This window comes from Haliotis rubra, unplaced genomic scaffold (assembly GCF_003918875.1).
Source record: "Haliotis rubra isolate DU_JTF1 unplaced genomic scaffold, ASM391887v1 Scf1041, whole genome shotgun sequence".
Lineage (NCBI taxonomy): Eukaryota > Metazoa > Mollusca > Gastropoda > Lepetellida > Haliotidae > Haliotis > Haliotis rubra.
The window spans coordinates 33,863-47,117 of NW_025764939.1; the positions used below are offsets into that span (position 1 = coordinate 33,863).

Genomic DNA, 13,255 nt, shown 5'->3' on the forward strand with positions numbered 1-13,255 from the left:
CTAATAATGGAATAGAAATTCTTTGATGTTATATTTTCGGATAGTTTTTAACTGAATCACCGGTACATTGGACCAAAACATCGATGTGTGCCCAGTTGATTGCTATTTCCGGCTTAGTTGAATAACAGGTAGCATGACAGGAACAACAATTGAATTATCATGTCTTGTGATGTTTGATTACAAGTTTCATGTACATACATCTATTTTTGATTTACAAAGTTTTGGTTTTTTTCACCTCCAACAATACGATATAGTTTTGACTGGGCACAATACACGAAATAGCAGTTTTGTTATGTCCATAGAAAATACGATTTTACTTGGCCTTTGTTCCGCGTTATGTAATTGTTACTATAACGCGGGTGTCTAATAACGCGGGGGGTCATCCATGGACCCCAAGAACCGCGTTAAGGCAAGGGATGCCTGTATGACCCCAACAGATACCGAAAATATCTGTTGGCTTTATCCTGCCGAGAACACTGTCCATTGTATGATAAAGGATTGTCCATGACCTGGAGACTTCAAAAGCAGCATATTCTCAAACAGAGACAACATATTTTTTACTCAGGTTCCTTCAACATTGCCTTTTATAAAGGCCTTTCTTTTGTTTCTGTTTTCGCTTCAGAAATAATGTTTCTTTGCTAAGCCTTCAATGCAACAAACACATGATATACTTTAATTTCTCAAGTACTCACCTGATTTTGTTTGTAATGTATGGAAACTATGTAGAAAATGTTTCTTCTGAAATTACCTACTTCTTTTTATGTAAAAAGATTTTCTCCCATAACCGCTGTGATATTCACTCAATTGTCATAACTCAAATCAAACTTCATTGAGTAAAAAATACCTGTATGAAAAGGCCTAAAATCAACAGGGATATCACTTAAGTGGACAAATTACCTTGGTGAGGTGTTGGGAAATCAACAGAGGAACTGTCATCTCTGTCTGTTAGTGACGTAGAGTTCTCAATTGCAGCATGTATCTGCAACAATCAAAATGAATGTGAATGTAATGACATTATTAATCATGACATTAATTTTGTCAGTAAAGTTACTTGGCAAAACAAGATGAAAGTTAATATTGCTCATCACATAATTTCAAAGCTGAATGTGTTGTACAGAAATCTTTACCCATTGCGTAAATGGTGATTGCAACTGTGTCAGTGTATGAAATAAGCCAAAAAACCAGCCAGACATCAGAAGTGGTAACTTCAAAATGTCACCAGCCCAAAATGGATTTAACCAGACCAAACAATCCAAAGAAAATAACTAAATTTTTAGTTATTGTTTAGTCGCTGTTTTAGTGATAACATATGTCAACGCAGTGCTTTGTGCTTGTGATATGATAGTTCAATGTTGAAACAGTAATTGTGAAGTCGAAATGTGACATTTAATTTGAAAAATAGATTTAAGATATGGTGAATTTACTCTGATGTATGGAACTTGTTCTCTAAATTTTTACCAAACCATCAAGCTGGCTGGTTGTAAATTTAGACCGTCTGTCAGAAATCTAGTCCAGCTTGGGCGTTCAGACGGGCCTTATTTTATACACTGGTCTGTGTACTGTAGTTTGGATGATATAAGAGCACCGCATCTTAAAAAACTAATTATTCTAATTATATTAACAAAAACCCTTCATGTAAAGTATCCATTGTCTTGATGAAGCAATGTCTAACATACATAAAATTTCTCTACGTTTTCAGCAACATATCGTATATGACCGTCTATAAGCCGAATTTTGAGGACCAAAAAAAGCAGTCTGTAGAAGGGGGTCGTCTTATCCATGGGTTACGCTTTCATCAAACTTTTTTCCAGGGGTAAGAAAACAACATCGTATCACTTCGCGTGAACAAACAACAGAAGACGACTTTGTCAGTAGAGACGTCAAATTTGCAATTAAACATCACTAGACAAGATTATTTACCTTTTAAGTTATAAGTTGTTTTTGCTGGGCATTGTATTATTTGCAGGGATTAAGATTACCGTGCGTATTTGTCTCGTACACAAAGCCGGAAATAGCAATCAGCTGTGCACACGTTTCCCGGCGAACAAGTTCAAACATGCACAATAATATAACGGGATGAATTCTGACGCAGTCATCAGTAAAATATAATACAGAATACTATTATTTAACCCAAAGAAATATATCCTAGCATTGTGTAATTTTATTTACAGTTTTTATGTAAAATATATATAATCAACACTAAGGTTATACGGACCCTCATGAACGTGGTAAGCACATGGAATGGGGTAAAATACGGAAGCCATTTAAATTCACACATTTTTACCGATGTTACTGTAAACTAGCAGTCAATGGAAAACGAGGCGGTAATCAGTTCGTGATTGTTGAATGGGGTAAAATAAGCAAGCCAGTTTGTTGCTACAATAAATATGATATTTAGAGAAGCAAAATATATTATGCATTTTCTGTCAACTACACTTCGTTTCGATCCGTGAGTAGACACAATATATATGACAGTGAATTCTTTGAATAATGTGGACCAAAGTTATAATTATTGGTAACTGCCAGTTGTCTGTGGTCTGTGTTTGCCGCGATTAGGACCCCATCGCGGGGGATCGACTTATGCACGAAACATACCATTTTGACACTGATTTTAAGGGTCAAGTTTGGGGGTCGTCTTATCCATGGGGTCGTCTTATAGACGGTCATATACGGTGTTGCATCTAATAATCTCAGATAAGTGACAGAAGTAAATGGTATACTAAAAAAAAATGGTATGCTCCATATTTCCTTGAAAAACAGTTTACTAGTGACGTCACTTCTGTTAAATTTGACATCATCTCCAGTTCCAGTTACCTTTCTATCTGTCCATATTTCACATATCATCTGTGTGACATCACTTCCTGTTGTAATTATCTCATTTCTGGTTACATAAATTTACCATGTTGGTGGTAGTTTATTAAGGTCACCGTTAACAGTCATGCAAACTCCATTGGCAACTTCAAGTGATCTGGCATGTACTAGTATCTCAATAACTCTGCAGTTGCCAAAGTTCTGTGTGGATAGTTGAGTTCTTTGATAACCGGCAATTATGGAGGTCTCAGCCAAAGCCTAATAGCCAAGGCCTACTGTAGTCTTTGAGTTGTCCGAAATAGTCTTGCAAGATCAGAAGAAGATGCTTTAATGCGAGGCAAGATAAAACTGTATGGCTCTTACTGGGCATAGGATTGCAATATATTCTTGACCTGCAGTTTGTTTCAGGGAGGTGGCGAAAAAAGATCTACATGAGCAGAGTCCAACTCCCATCATGATCCAACTAAACTCATCTTGATGGACAGATGATTCTATCAGAATTACTCTGAAAGGCAATTGGCCAGGATGTGGGAGTCTGCCATTTTAAACAAATGTGAAAAATCCTAAAACAATTTCATTGATCTCATTCCTCCCTGCTTCTGAAGTATGACTCCATGTCAGTAACAGGCTGGCCAATGATTGTAAATATATTCACTGATTTATCCTTGGAGATAAAACTGGTAGGGGATGGGGTGTGTGTGATCCATTCCCAATAGAATCCCAAATTATATACTTTATTGAATTAAATCCTCCAGTTCTTCAAACGTAGAATAATATGTATCCCATAAATGTGAATACTAATTTAGTAACTGTTTAAGACATTATTAGTGAGAAGATTAACTGATTTTTGTGGATCTAAATTGCTTGAAAATTTATTTTTTGTCAACTGGACCTCACACAGAAAAGTGACATATTCCCCACCTTGAAAATGTTTGGACAGGAACATAATATCTGCATTTGGACAGACTGATAACTGACAGTGAAGGTACATCTATTCCTCTCAAGATCTTAAGGTCTGGGTTTGGTCTTCAGCAACCAATGCTTGTCGAAAGAGGAGACTGAATCAGGTCGTCAGGCTCACTGGCTTGGTTGACACATGTCATCGTATCCCAGTTGCATAGATCGATGCTAGCTCGTGCTGCTGATCACTGGACTGTCTGGTCCAGACAATTATTTACAGACCGCCACCATATAGCTGTGATATTGCTGAGTGTGGTGTTTAACAAATACCAACCAAGATCTTAAACCCAACCACTAGAGAAAAAATGGATATGGTGCAATAGAGGTAGTATATTGGAAGCACTTAAGACAATGTTTCCTTTGGATCATTTCAGCATTTGTTGCATGGACCCCTGCCATGCCTTTTACAGAATTCTTTAGTGCTTTAAACTGTTTCCTTTGGAATTTCAGCAATTGACGCATGCACGCAACATGGAGAGGATTCCTTTTAGTGTTTGTTAAAAGTTTCCAATGGACAGTTTAATGGCTTGTTGAATGAGCATCTCCAATGCTTCCTGTGGATTCCTTTGCCGCTTGTTAGAAGTTCCCTTTGGATAGATTAGGGCCAACTCATACTATAGTATTCTTGGTCACATTAAAAATTCTATACTAATATCAAAATCTTTCCCTATTTACTGATGCTACATTGGATTGTCATCATTGTCCATGTTGAGATAAGTACATCAAAGAGGAATCCTTCCACACATGCAAACACACACAAGTACATAACAAACCTGTTTAATTCCTTCAAGTACTTGCTGGTAGGCTGCCTTACAGTGTTCTTCTGATGTTCCTGATACAACTAATTGTGGCCCATCATCAGTGCTTCCTGAATGATCTTCTGTTGGAACATTTTCTTCACGGCCAAATGGCCAAGGACCTAAACAGAGAATTCATTTTTTTCAGAATACTTCTGATTTGAAATAATCCATTGATTAACTACAGGAGCCTTTATAATCTAAAGATACATTATTTGTAATATTCTGCTTTTGATTTCATAGGTAACATTTGAAGTAGATGAAAATAAGTTTGTGAAGCGTGAGCGAGTTTAGTTTTACACCGTTTTTAGCAATATTCCAGCAAGGGGACACCAGAAATGGGCTTAACACATTGTGCCAATGTGAGGAATCAAACCCAAGTTTTCAGGCATGACGAACCAATGCCCTAACCACTAGGCTACCCCACCGCCCCAAGTTTGTGAAGACAGCAAATATTATTGCTCAAAGGAAGTATTATTATCCCATACATTGTTCCATAAATCATGGTGCATGAGAAATGTTCAGGTAATAAGATTTTACTCTCAATATATTAAAGTGTTTGCAAGTTCTGTTATTGCTGTATTGATTGTTGTTGATGTAACATATTATATTTGGGATTACCGTTTCTCAGTAAAGTAACAGAATCTAGTACTTTTTGATTGAGACACAAAGAGTGGTTAAAGTGTACTGTTCTCTTCTTGGTCTGCCATGCCATCATATTATCACCACAGTCACTGGCCCAACTGGCTAGTGAATTTTCTTGGGGTAATTTTTTAAAATATATCACTCCCTCCGACTTGTTAATTTTTAATACACTTCTAAACAAGTGTTTGCCACTAATATGGCAATGTTCCCCACTGCTAAGAGGATGGAATAGGCATAACATATTTACAACTTTATATTTTTGGGTCACATACAAGATGCCTGAAATGACTGGTGTCTGCATAATCACCCAATGTAGGCTGTCAGCATAATTGAAGACATTGGGTGCAATGTTTTATGAGATATCGCATTTAGATAAGTTTGAAAAGTGGTCAAAGTGTCATTGTGACCTTGAAGAAAAGGTCAAGGTCACCCAAATCAACTGGTGTCTGCGTAACGCCCAAATGTAGGCTGTCATCAAATTTGAAGATATTGGATACAATCATGTTAACAAGAGTTTGAAAAGTGTTCAAAGTGTCCAAAGTGTTTTATGAGATATCGCATTTAGATAAGTTTGCAAAGTGGTCAAAGTGTCATTGTGACCTTGAAGAAAAGGTCAAGGTCACCCAAATTGACTGGTGTTTGCGTAATTCCCCAATGTAAGCTGTCACCAAATTTGAAGATATTGGGTACAACATTGCATGAGATATCAAGTTAACAAGAGTTTGAAAAGAGGTCAAAGTGTCGTGGCAACCATGAAAATAAGGTCAAGATCACCAAAATCCACTGGTGCCTGGGTGATCCCCCAATGTAGGCCGTCACCAAATTTGAAGGCATTGATTACAACAGTTCGGGATGTACGTACGACGCTGAATTCATAGTCCCCCACTCCACGTTCCCTGGACAGTTATGCATGATTATGGCCTGATAAAAATGTTAATCATATATGCCGACAATATGTTATTCTCATCCAATTTTGCAATCTTTCGCTTAGTTTCTACATTGAATTTTTGGACTAGTGAATTATTTTGTGGGCTGGTAACTTTGAGGCATTGCCAGCCCAACTATCAAGCAAAATTTGGAAACATTTATGTTGCATACCATTAAAAAAGTCAGGGATATTCCATTTTGAGGTGAAATCATATTGCATAATTTTATATGGACAATGATTATTTTATTCATAACTTGTTATAAATTTCTCGTAGACACTTCACGCCACTCCACTGTTTAAGTATCTTTCAGGATGTGCACATGATCATCAACATGGTCCGGGTAAAATTCAAAATTTGATTAATGCAGCCCTAAATATTCACATAAATGTCTTTAAGAAATGGAGCTTTGCTTAAAATGAGTTTTGGATTTGAATAGGGTACCTCCAGTTGTATGATAAATAACTATACGGGTTATTGTTGAATAGCTGTGTTGAGTACATGTACATGTTTCACTTTGGACAACATGTCCATCTTCACAAATGTTCATAATGTGAAGATAATGTAATTGGATGCATTATCTGAATCATTAAACCTAAAATCTACAAAAAAATTAATCAACACACCATGTTTCCTTTCAAAGTATACAAATATAAAAGGACTCAGGAAAGAGAACTTTTTCTCACGTTTTTCCCCCTCTAATAGTGACTAAATGTTCACAACTGATATTGCTGAATTTGACATTGTAATATTTACTTAAGTAATTAGAAAATAGAATCTGAATGTATAATCAGATTCAGTTCCTGATGCATTATGTATAATAATATCAATATCTGTGTCACAATATATTGCTATTCATTTTTGTTTGCTTGTGCATAGCCCTGATTATTAACTGAAATGAATTCCACTTACGGCCAAGTATTCCGACGGAAGCAGCTTTCAGTTCTGACACCACTGATTTGTAGTGTTCTGGATTGGGTATCAGAACTGTCAGTAGACAAAAGTGATTTCTGGTGATATGTCTACTTTTTAAGTGAGCCTGTAGATCAGCAACCAAAGCTTTACAGTTATCGAACAGATCTGTAAATAAAAAGAGTACTTTCTTATTGAAACTCAGACTTCAAAAATCGATTAATCAGTCAAAAGTAGTGCCACCACACTGTAGCTCACCTGGATATGAAGCTAAAATGGCAACATGTTGTCTAAAGATAATGATATCGATATTGATGTTTACATATTCTTTTCATAATACTGAAAATTTTAAGCAAATGCTAAATTCTGCAGAGTTTCATAATGTGATGAACCCATAATGAACATGAAAACATAATGAACCCACAGTTTAACTTCATTTAGTGATGTAAACATTTAGGGAGTTGGGGAGGGCCACACCAGTTATTTTTCATAAATTATATAATGCTGTATAAAATTGATACAAAGGTTTGTCTAAAATCTTTAAAGATTTCAGGACATATTGTGATGCCTGATTTAAATGACCTCATATTTGGCAGTATATATGTTGATACTATATGACTACAAAATAATATTTCCGAAATAACTATTATTCCTGTCAATTCAAGTAAACAGATATACAAGACTGTATCTTATCTTGCCATCCTAACTGATGTTGAAATAGGATCCATAATGCTGTACTACTACAAAACTCACTTTCACTGATCTTGTTTTTTGATTATGGTCGCCTTGTAAAATGCAAATGGAGTTGCTTTTCTCAACGAGAGTAAGTCTTGAGTAAGCCAATGTTGATTATCACACACATTGCTTGGAAGAAAACAGCTTTCCCTGACTTTTCCTGTAGGGTAACTTCTGGAAGTTGCAAAAATGGTTCTTCCAGAAAACATGCACAGAGTGATTCTGATTTTGCTCTTCTGAACCATATGTCTTAAGATGTGTCGATCCAAGCAGGAATAGAAATACTTTTTTCCTAAGTGTGCCTTAGGGCACAAGACAAATATTTTAGGTGTGCCTTTCAGAAATCGAGAATGCCCACATGTTTTTAGAATAAATGATAATGACCATGATGATTTGAAATTTATTGCTAAATAATGAAATGAGTTTATCAGCATTCAAATATGTATGGATTCCTTTCTGAAATCATGGAAGCACCTAGTATGTCAATGTCGTTCCATGGCAGGGTTCGAAATACCCCATATATTAGTGTGCCATGGCACGGTAAATACAGAAATGGCACGGCTAAAAAATGTTCTTGGTGCCATTTTGACATTTAGTCCTTTAATCTCCAAAACCATTGCCTGTCTTTTCTTTGAGGCAGTTCTGGACAGTCCATGTGGGCTCACCATCCTGAATTTGATGCCCCCAGGAGCTAACAATTAACAGGCTGTTTGTAAACAAGCACGTTCAAGTCCACAAAGATAAAGAGTCCTTGCATGTCTCCTTCTTTATGTCCAGAAGAGATATCAGGTCCCCGAGTAAGGATATGTACCATCAATTGGGAGCAATGTGGATTATACAATACCTCTTTGATCAGTCAGTGTCTGTAGGAAATGGTTTTCTAAAGGAGTCTTCTTTCAACACGCTGGAACCCCTGTACCTATTTACACAATGTACTAAACAAGGCCAGTTTATAACTTGGTGGGATGAATGAGAAAATCCATAAGAACCAAGAGCTGGATTACGAAGAAAGTACTTTGCAAAAGTTGACTCACTGGACTGATATGACCTACTTAAAATACTATGCTCCTTGATAGGCTTTGACAACATTCGGCTATATTCTAGTGGACTTCCTCCTAAAATTGGCTGAGTTTATCTTTAAACACCTGAGAGGCAACGAAACATTACACCATAACCATCTTTTGGAATTGCCCTGAGATAGTTCTAGAATCACTTGAGATGTTGACATGAAAACTTTGAGGCCATCCATGCTGGAGTAAACAATAAATTTTCTTCAATATTTACAATAGTATCTTACAACTACAGATGAACCCTACTTGGTCTGTCCTGATAAGGATCAGAGAATCCAAAACAATCACTTTGTAGGAATCCAGCAAGAGAGGAAAAATATGCTCTATTCCTCAGTTGGTGATGTTATCCTTGACTTGAGTGTGCAACTTGTAATATTTCAATTTGATCTTGGGAGTGTTTGATACAGGAGAATCATGTGTCTGATGGAAATTTAGTTTTGGTGCCTCAGGAGCTAGATATTCATTGCATTTGAATTTCGAGCTTTTGGTGGCTGCATAAAAATACCCACTTAATACCCTGCTTCAGTCATGTACAAAATGACACAGGTCTTTCTACTGGAGCTAAAGATGGTCCTACATATGGCCTCTTGGCTTCCAAGTTGTGTTTTTTTAAGATTCAATCTCAGCCAACATGGCTGAATTTTCAGTTCAACATTATTGTTTTTTTATGCTTTGTGAACACTTGTTCAAACATGTTAATGGAGAAAGGTATGGGACGGGACAACTCAGGAAAGGAGTGGTAGGTAGAGGTGAGGCATCTATAAAAAGAGAGACATGATACAAAGCCAAGACCAAACATCAATGTTTTCTTTGCAGCTTCATTCTTGCTTCATTCTTGCATTTTTCCAGGATATGGCCATTTTAGTGAAATTTGACAGTGGTAAGGATGAGTACTAACGCAGCTTTTAACTACTGAACATGTCATATTCCAGCATCTCATGAAAGCAGAACTTTCACTATCATGACCTGCTGACAAGTTTTTATTGAGGCAAGAAAGAGACAGGAACACCATCATGGCAGAAAAGATACAGATGTTCTCTCTAATGCATAGAGGAAAGAAGCATGGTTTTTCACAACTTGCACAAGAAGGAGTCTGCCTAACTGTGATCCTAATACTGGAACACATAATTATGGACAACTGACAGGAAGACTTCTGTTGACAATGAATTGGAAGGTTTTCTTAAAGTGCAATGGCAACCAAAATACCGAGTTACAGCAATAATGTAATTAAGGTTCTGCATGCACAGGAATGATTTTGATAGGTTATTACACAAGGAATAATTTTGCCACATGTGCAATGTCATAGGCTAAAATGTCAATTCATAATTTAAATAACAATCATGATAAATATCATGTTTAAGATCAATAACACTGGAATTTAGTGAGCTCAAGAGAGGAAGTATCAGATTTGATTGTTTATCATTGGTCAACTCAGACAGACAGTTTTATTTCAGTATATAAGGCCATGGCCCACATTACAGAATAATTCTACCTTTTGTTTGATGCTGGTAAAACCAGTAATAATCATACATTATTGCCTTTGAAGGCTATGGAACCATTTTTGCACAATGTACAGGCATAATATACCCTTCTAAAGAAAAAGTAGCAACACTTATCAAAACATCATCCTAAGATGACACAAGTCTAACAAAATTATCCTTACACGGGATACCAATATATAGGTATGGTGGAACACATTCTATCTTATGCATCTTTTAAACATTGACAATTAAATGGTATTCCTCTTCAACTACTGGTATAGCAGTCTATTACAGTACAGTGTATTATGCCTGCCTGTTACAGTTGGAGGTTGGAAGCTATTATATCTGGATTAGCTTAAAACATGTTTATAATACTGTAGAATATATCTAAGGAAATATATCTTTCAATTTGCACAAGTGGCATAAAGTGACAGTATGTTGTAACAATCATACAATTTTGCTTTGTAAAGATATGACATCTTATGACTTATAATTAGGTTAATACTTACCTTCTGATGCAAGCTCAACTTGTACTGTCTGACAATGATTATTCACAGCTGACTTGAGACCAGTGAAAAGAGCTGTTTTGAAGTCAGATTTCATCAAGGTGTGAATGATCATAGTAGCAGGTAGTTCACCACCACTAGTTAGTACGTTGCCGTTTCTTGTGAACTCTGATGCTAGATTAAAAAACAAAAATTTGATCAATACAAAATGATACCTGAGCATTTTGTGCAGAAATATTATTACTATCTTTGTACATATTATACCATATAGTTAACAAGGATTGATAATTTATTTTTACAAAAACTGTTTTATATTGTATTGTCTTTAATATTGTATTGTTTCATTTTGTATTGCCTCAGCACAAGCCCAGAGAAATGCCAAAGAATCACAAAAGCAGACCCAAGTATTAGTAAATATGACCTAACACTTGTAATGAAGGGAGCAAAGTATAACGTCTTACAATACAGGAATAGTGGCACATCCAGAGTGCATTTGTAGCTGGAATGTCATATGAAATGAAACACTATAAATTTAATGAGAAGATATCTGTGATGTTTCTCTTGCACTCCTATAACTTTGACCTATTATTAGAGGGGCGATCATAATTTAGTATGATCTCATTTTCTAAAACTATCTGAACATGATAGATTGAATCTCACATACTGGTTGGGGACAATAAATCAATATTGGTAGTTGGAAAAACTGCAAAATATATAGAGATTATTTACTGAGTGTGTTTCCGTATGTTTATTCATTTTATGCTTATTTGAAATGCAAATGTAGCTGAATAATGAATTTGATAATATACGAGTCTATGCAAAAAGTCAAACTAGAGAAAATAAGGTCAATAATGTCTACAGTCTCTTGTAGGTTAGTTGCAGTATGCTCAGGGTCAAGTAATCAGACTAAAATTAGAGTTGTCTGAGGGATGGTTTGCAGCCATTGCATTGAGGAACTAAATGACATGTTCATGATTTACAGGAGGTGGAAATATAGCATGTAACCCATGACCAAGGAGTTCCCCAAGATACTCTGTTGGTGTCCAGGGCATAAGCTGACAACAACATTCTAAGTACAATCATATTTTGATTAATGAAATCTGAGTCTGGCAATGTATCCCAAGGTTTATTACTAGTAACATTCAAAGGTAGAATTATAAGTGGTTGATAAATGTCGTGTCTGTGTTATAATCCTGTTAAATTTTCACCTCCAAGTCGACCACTGACTGCATTCTCCATAATTTTGGAGAGAAAGATCTATTACATTGGAGGCAGGATGGTAGTTTTTTAAGATTTTCAGTGTGAAAGTATACTTTCTACAGGTGAAGTGTCCTGATCACTTCCTTCCACCTACTTGTATGTCTGAAAATTCTAGTTGTACATGGAAAATTTTTACCTTTGTGATGGCTGAGATCAGAATGTCATTTTTAACAAAACTGGATCCAAATGTTTTCTCAATTTCTAATAAGATTTGACTATGTTTGTCTGCTTCGTGAGTAAAGAGTTCAACCCACTTAAACATCTCACCTTCAAACAGAGTATTTAGGTTGTGGAAAGAAATTAATCTCCATTTCAAATACAAATACAGTGGAAGCCCTTTAAACCAGCAGCCCTCCAATCCGGCATGCTCTCAATATCGGCACTAGAATTTGGTCCTGACAATAGCTAGTTAATTTATGATCTTTTCACGTCCTCTAATCCGGTGTTAGTCTATTCCGTATTTCGGCACAGACCGCCCAACTGACTGTTTGTACAGTAATTAATGCTCTCTAAACCGGCATCCAGTATCTCGGCTCTCCTGTTGATTGGCTGATTGGCTGAATGTGTATTAACAACACAGTGGTTTACCATGGATAAGGATTAGACCTAATTAGGGCAGGTAAACTGGTGAGTGACATGTGTCACTTGTTTTATAAATCATTTGTTGTGAGTGAAAACAGTAAATTTGACAAAATTAACACACTGGCGCATGATTGGTTTTTGACTACCCACATTAAAAATATGCCAATTTCTGGCCCTATTTTGAAAGAGAAATCTATTCAGTTTGTTCCAGAATTAAATGTTGACGAGATTTTTTTCAGGTTGAAAAGGGAAAAGTTCTCTAAACCGACACACCCTCTATACCGGCGTTTTGTGCTGGTCCCAACGAATGCCCGGTTTAGAGGGCTTCCATTGTATGTTCCTTATTTGATGATCTGGATCTTGCTTATGAATTATCTGATAATGCCAGTAAATGGACGAGTGACTGTTAAACCTTAACAATCATTAAGTGATGAGTTCATCTTATCCATTTGCAAATACCTTAGACGGGCCATGAACTGAACTGAACAATCAGGCTCCCATACAGCAATGGACAATACTAACTAAAATGCTTTGAATAGAAGTTCTATAAAATAAAGGGAGCATTGTATT

The 13,255-nt window shown here is 36.2% G+C and overlaps 1 protein-coding gene across 1 annotated transcript in view; it reads right to left on the bottom strand.

Annotated features, from left to right (window-relative positions):
- Positions 1-865: 865 nt before the first annotated feature.
- The window catches only part of LOC124274711, a 73,933-nt gene continuing 61,543 nt past the window's right edge, over positions 866-13,255 (bottom strand). The window contains exons 13-16 of the mRNA XM_046710079.1: positions 10,847-11,017; positions 7,052-7,219; positions 4,545-4,690; positions 866-979 (exon numbers count right to left, since the gene is read on the bottom strand). Of these exons, the coding sequence (XP_046566035.1) occupies positions 881-979; positions 4,545-4,690; positions 7,052-7,219; positions 10,847-11,017 (584 nt within the window). The 3' untranslated portion in view covers positions 866-880. The remainder of the gene's footprint in view (positions 980-4,544; positions 4,691-7,051; positions 7,220-10,846; positions 11,018-13,255) is intronic.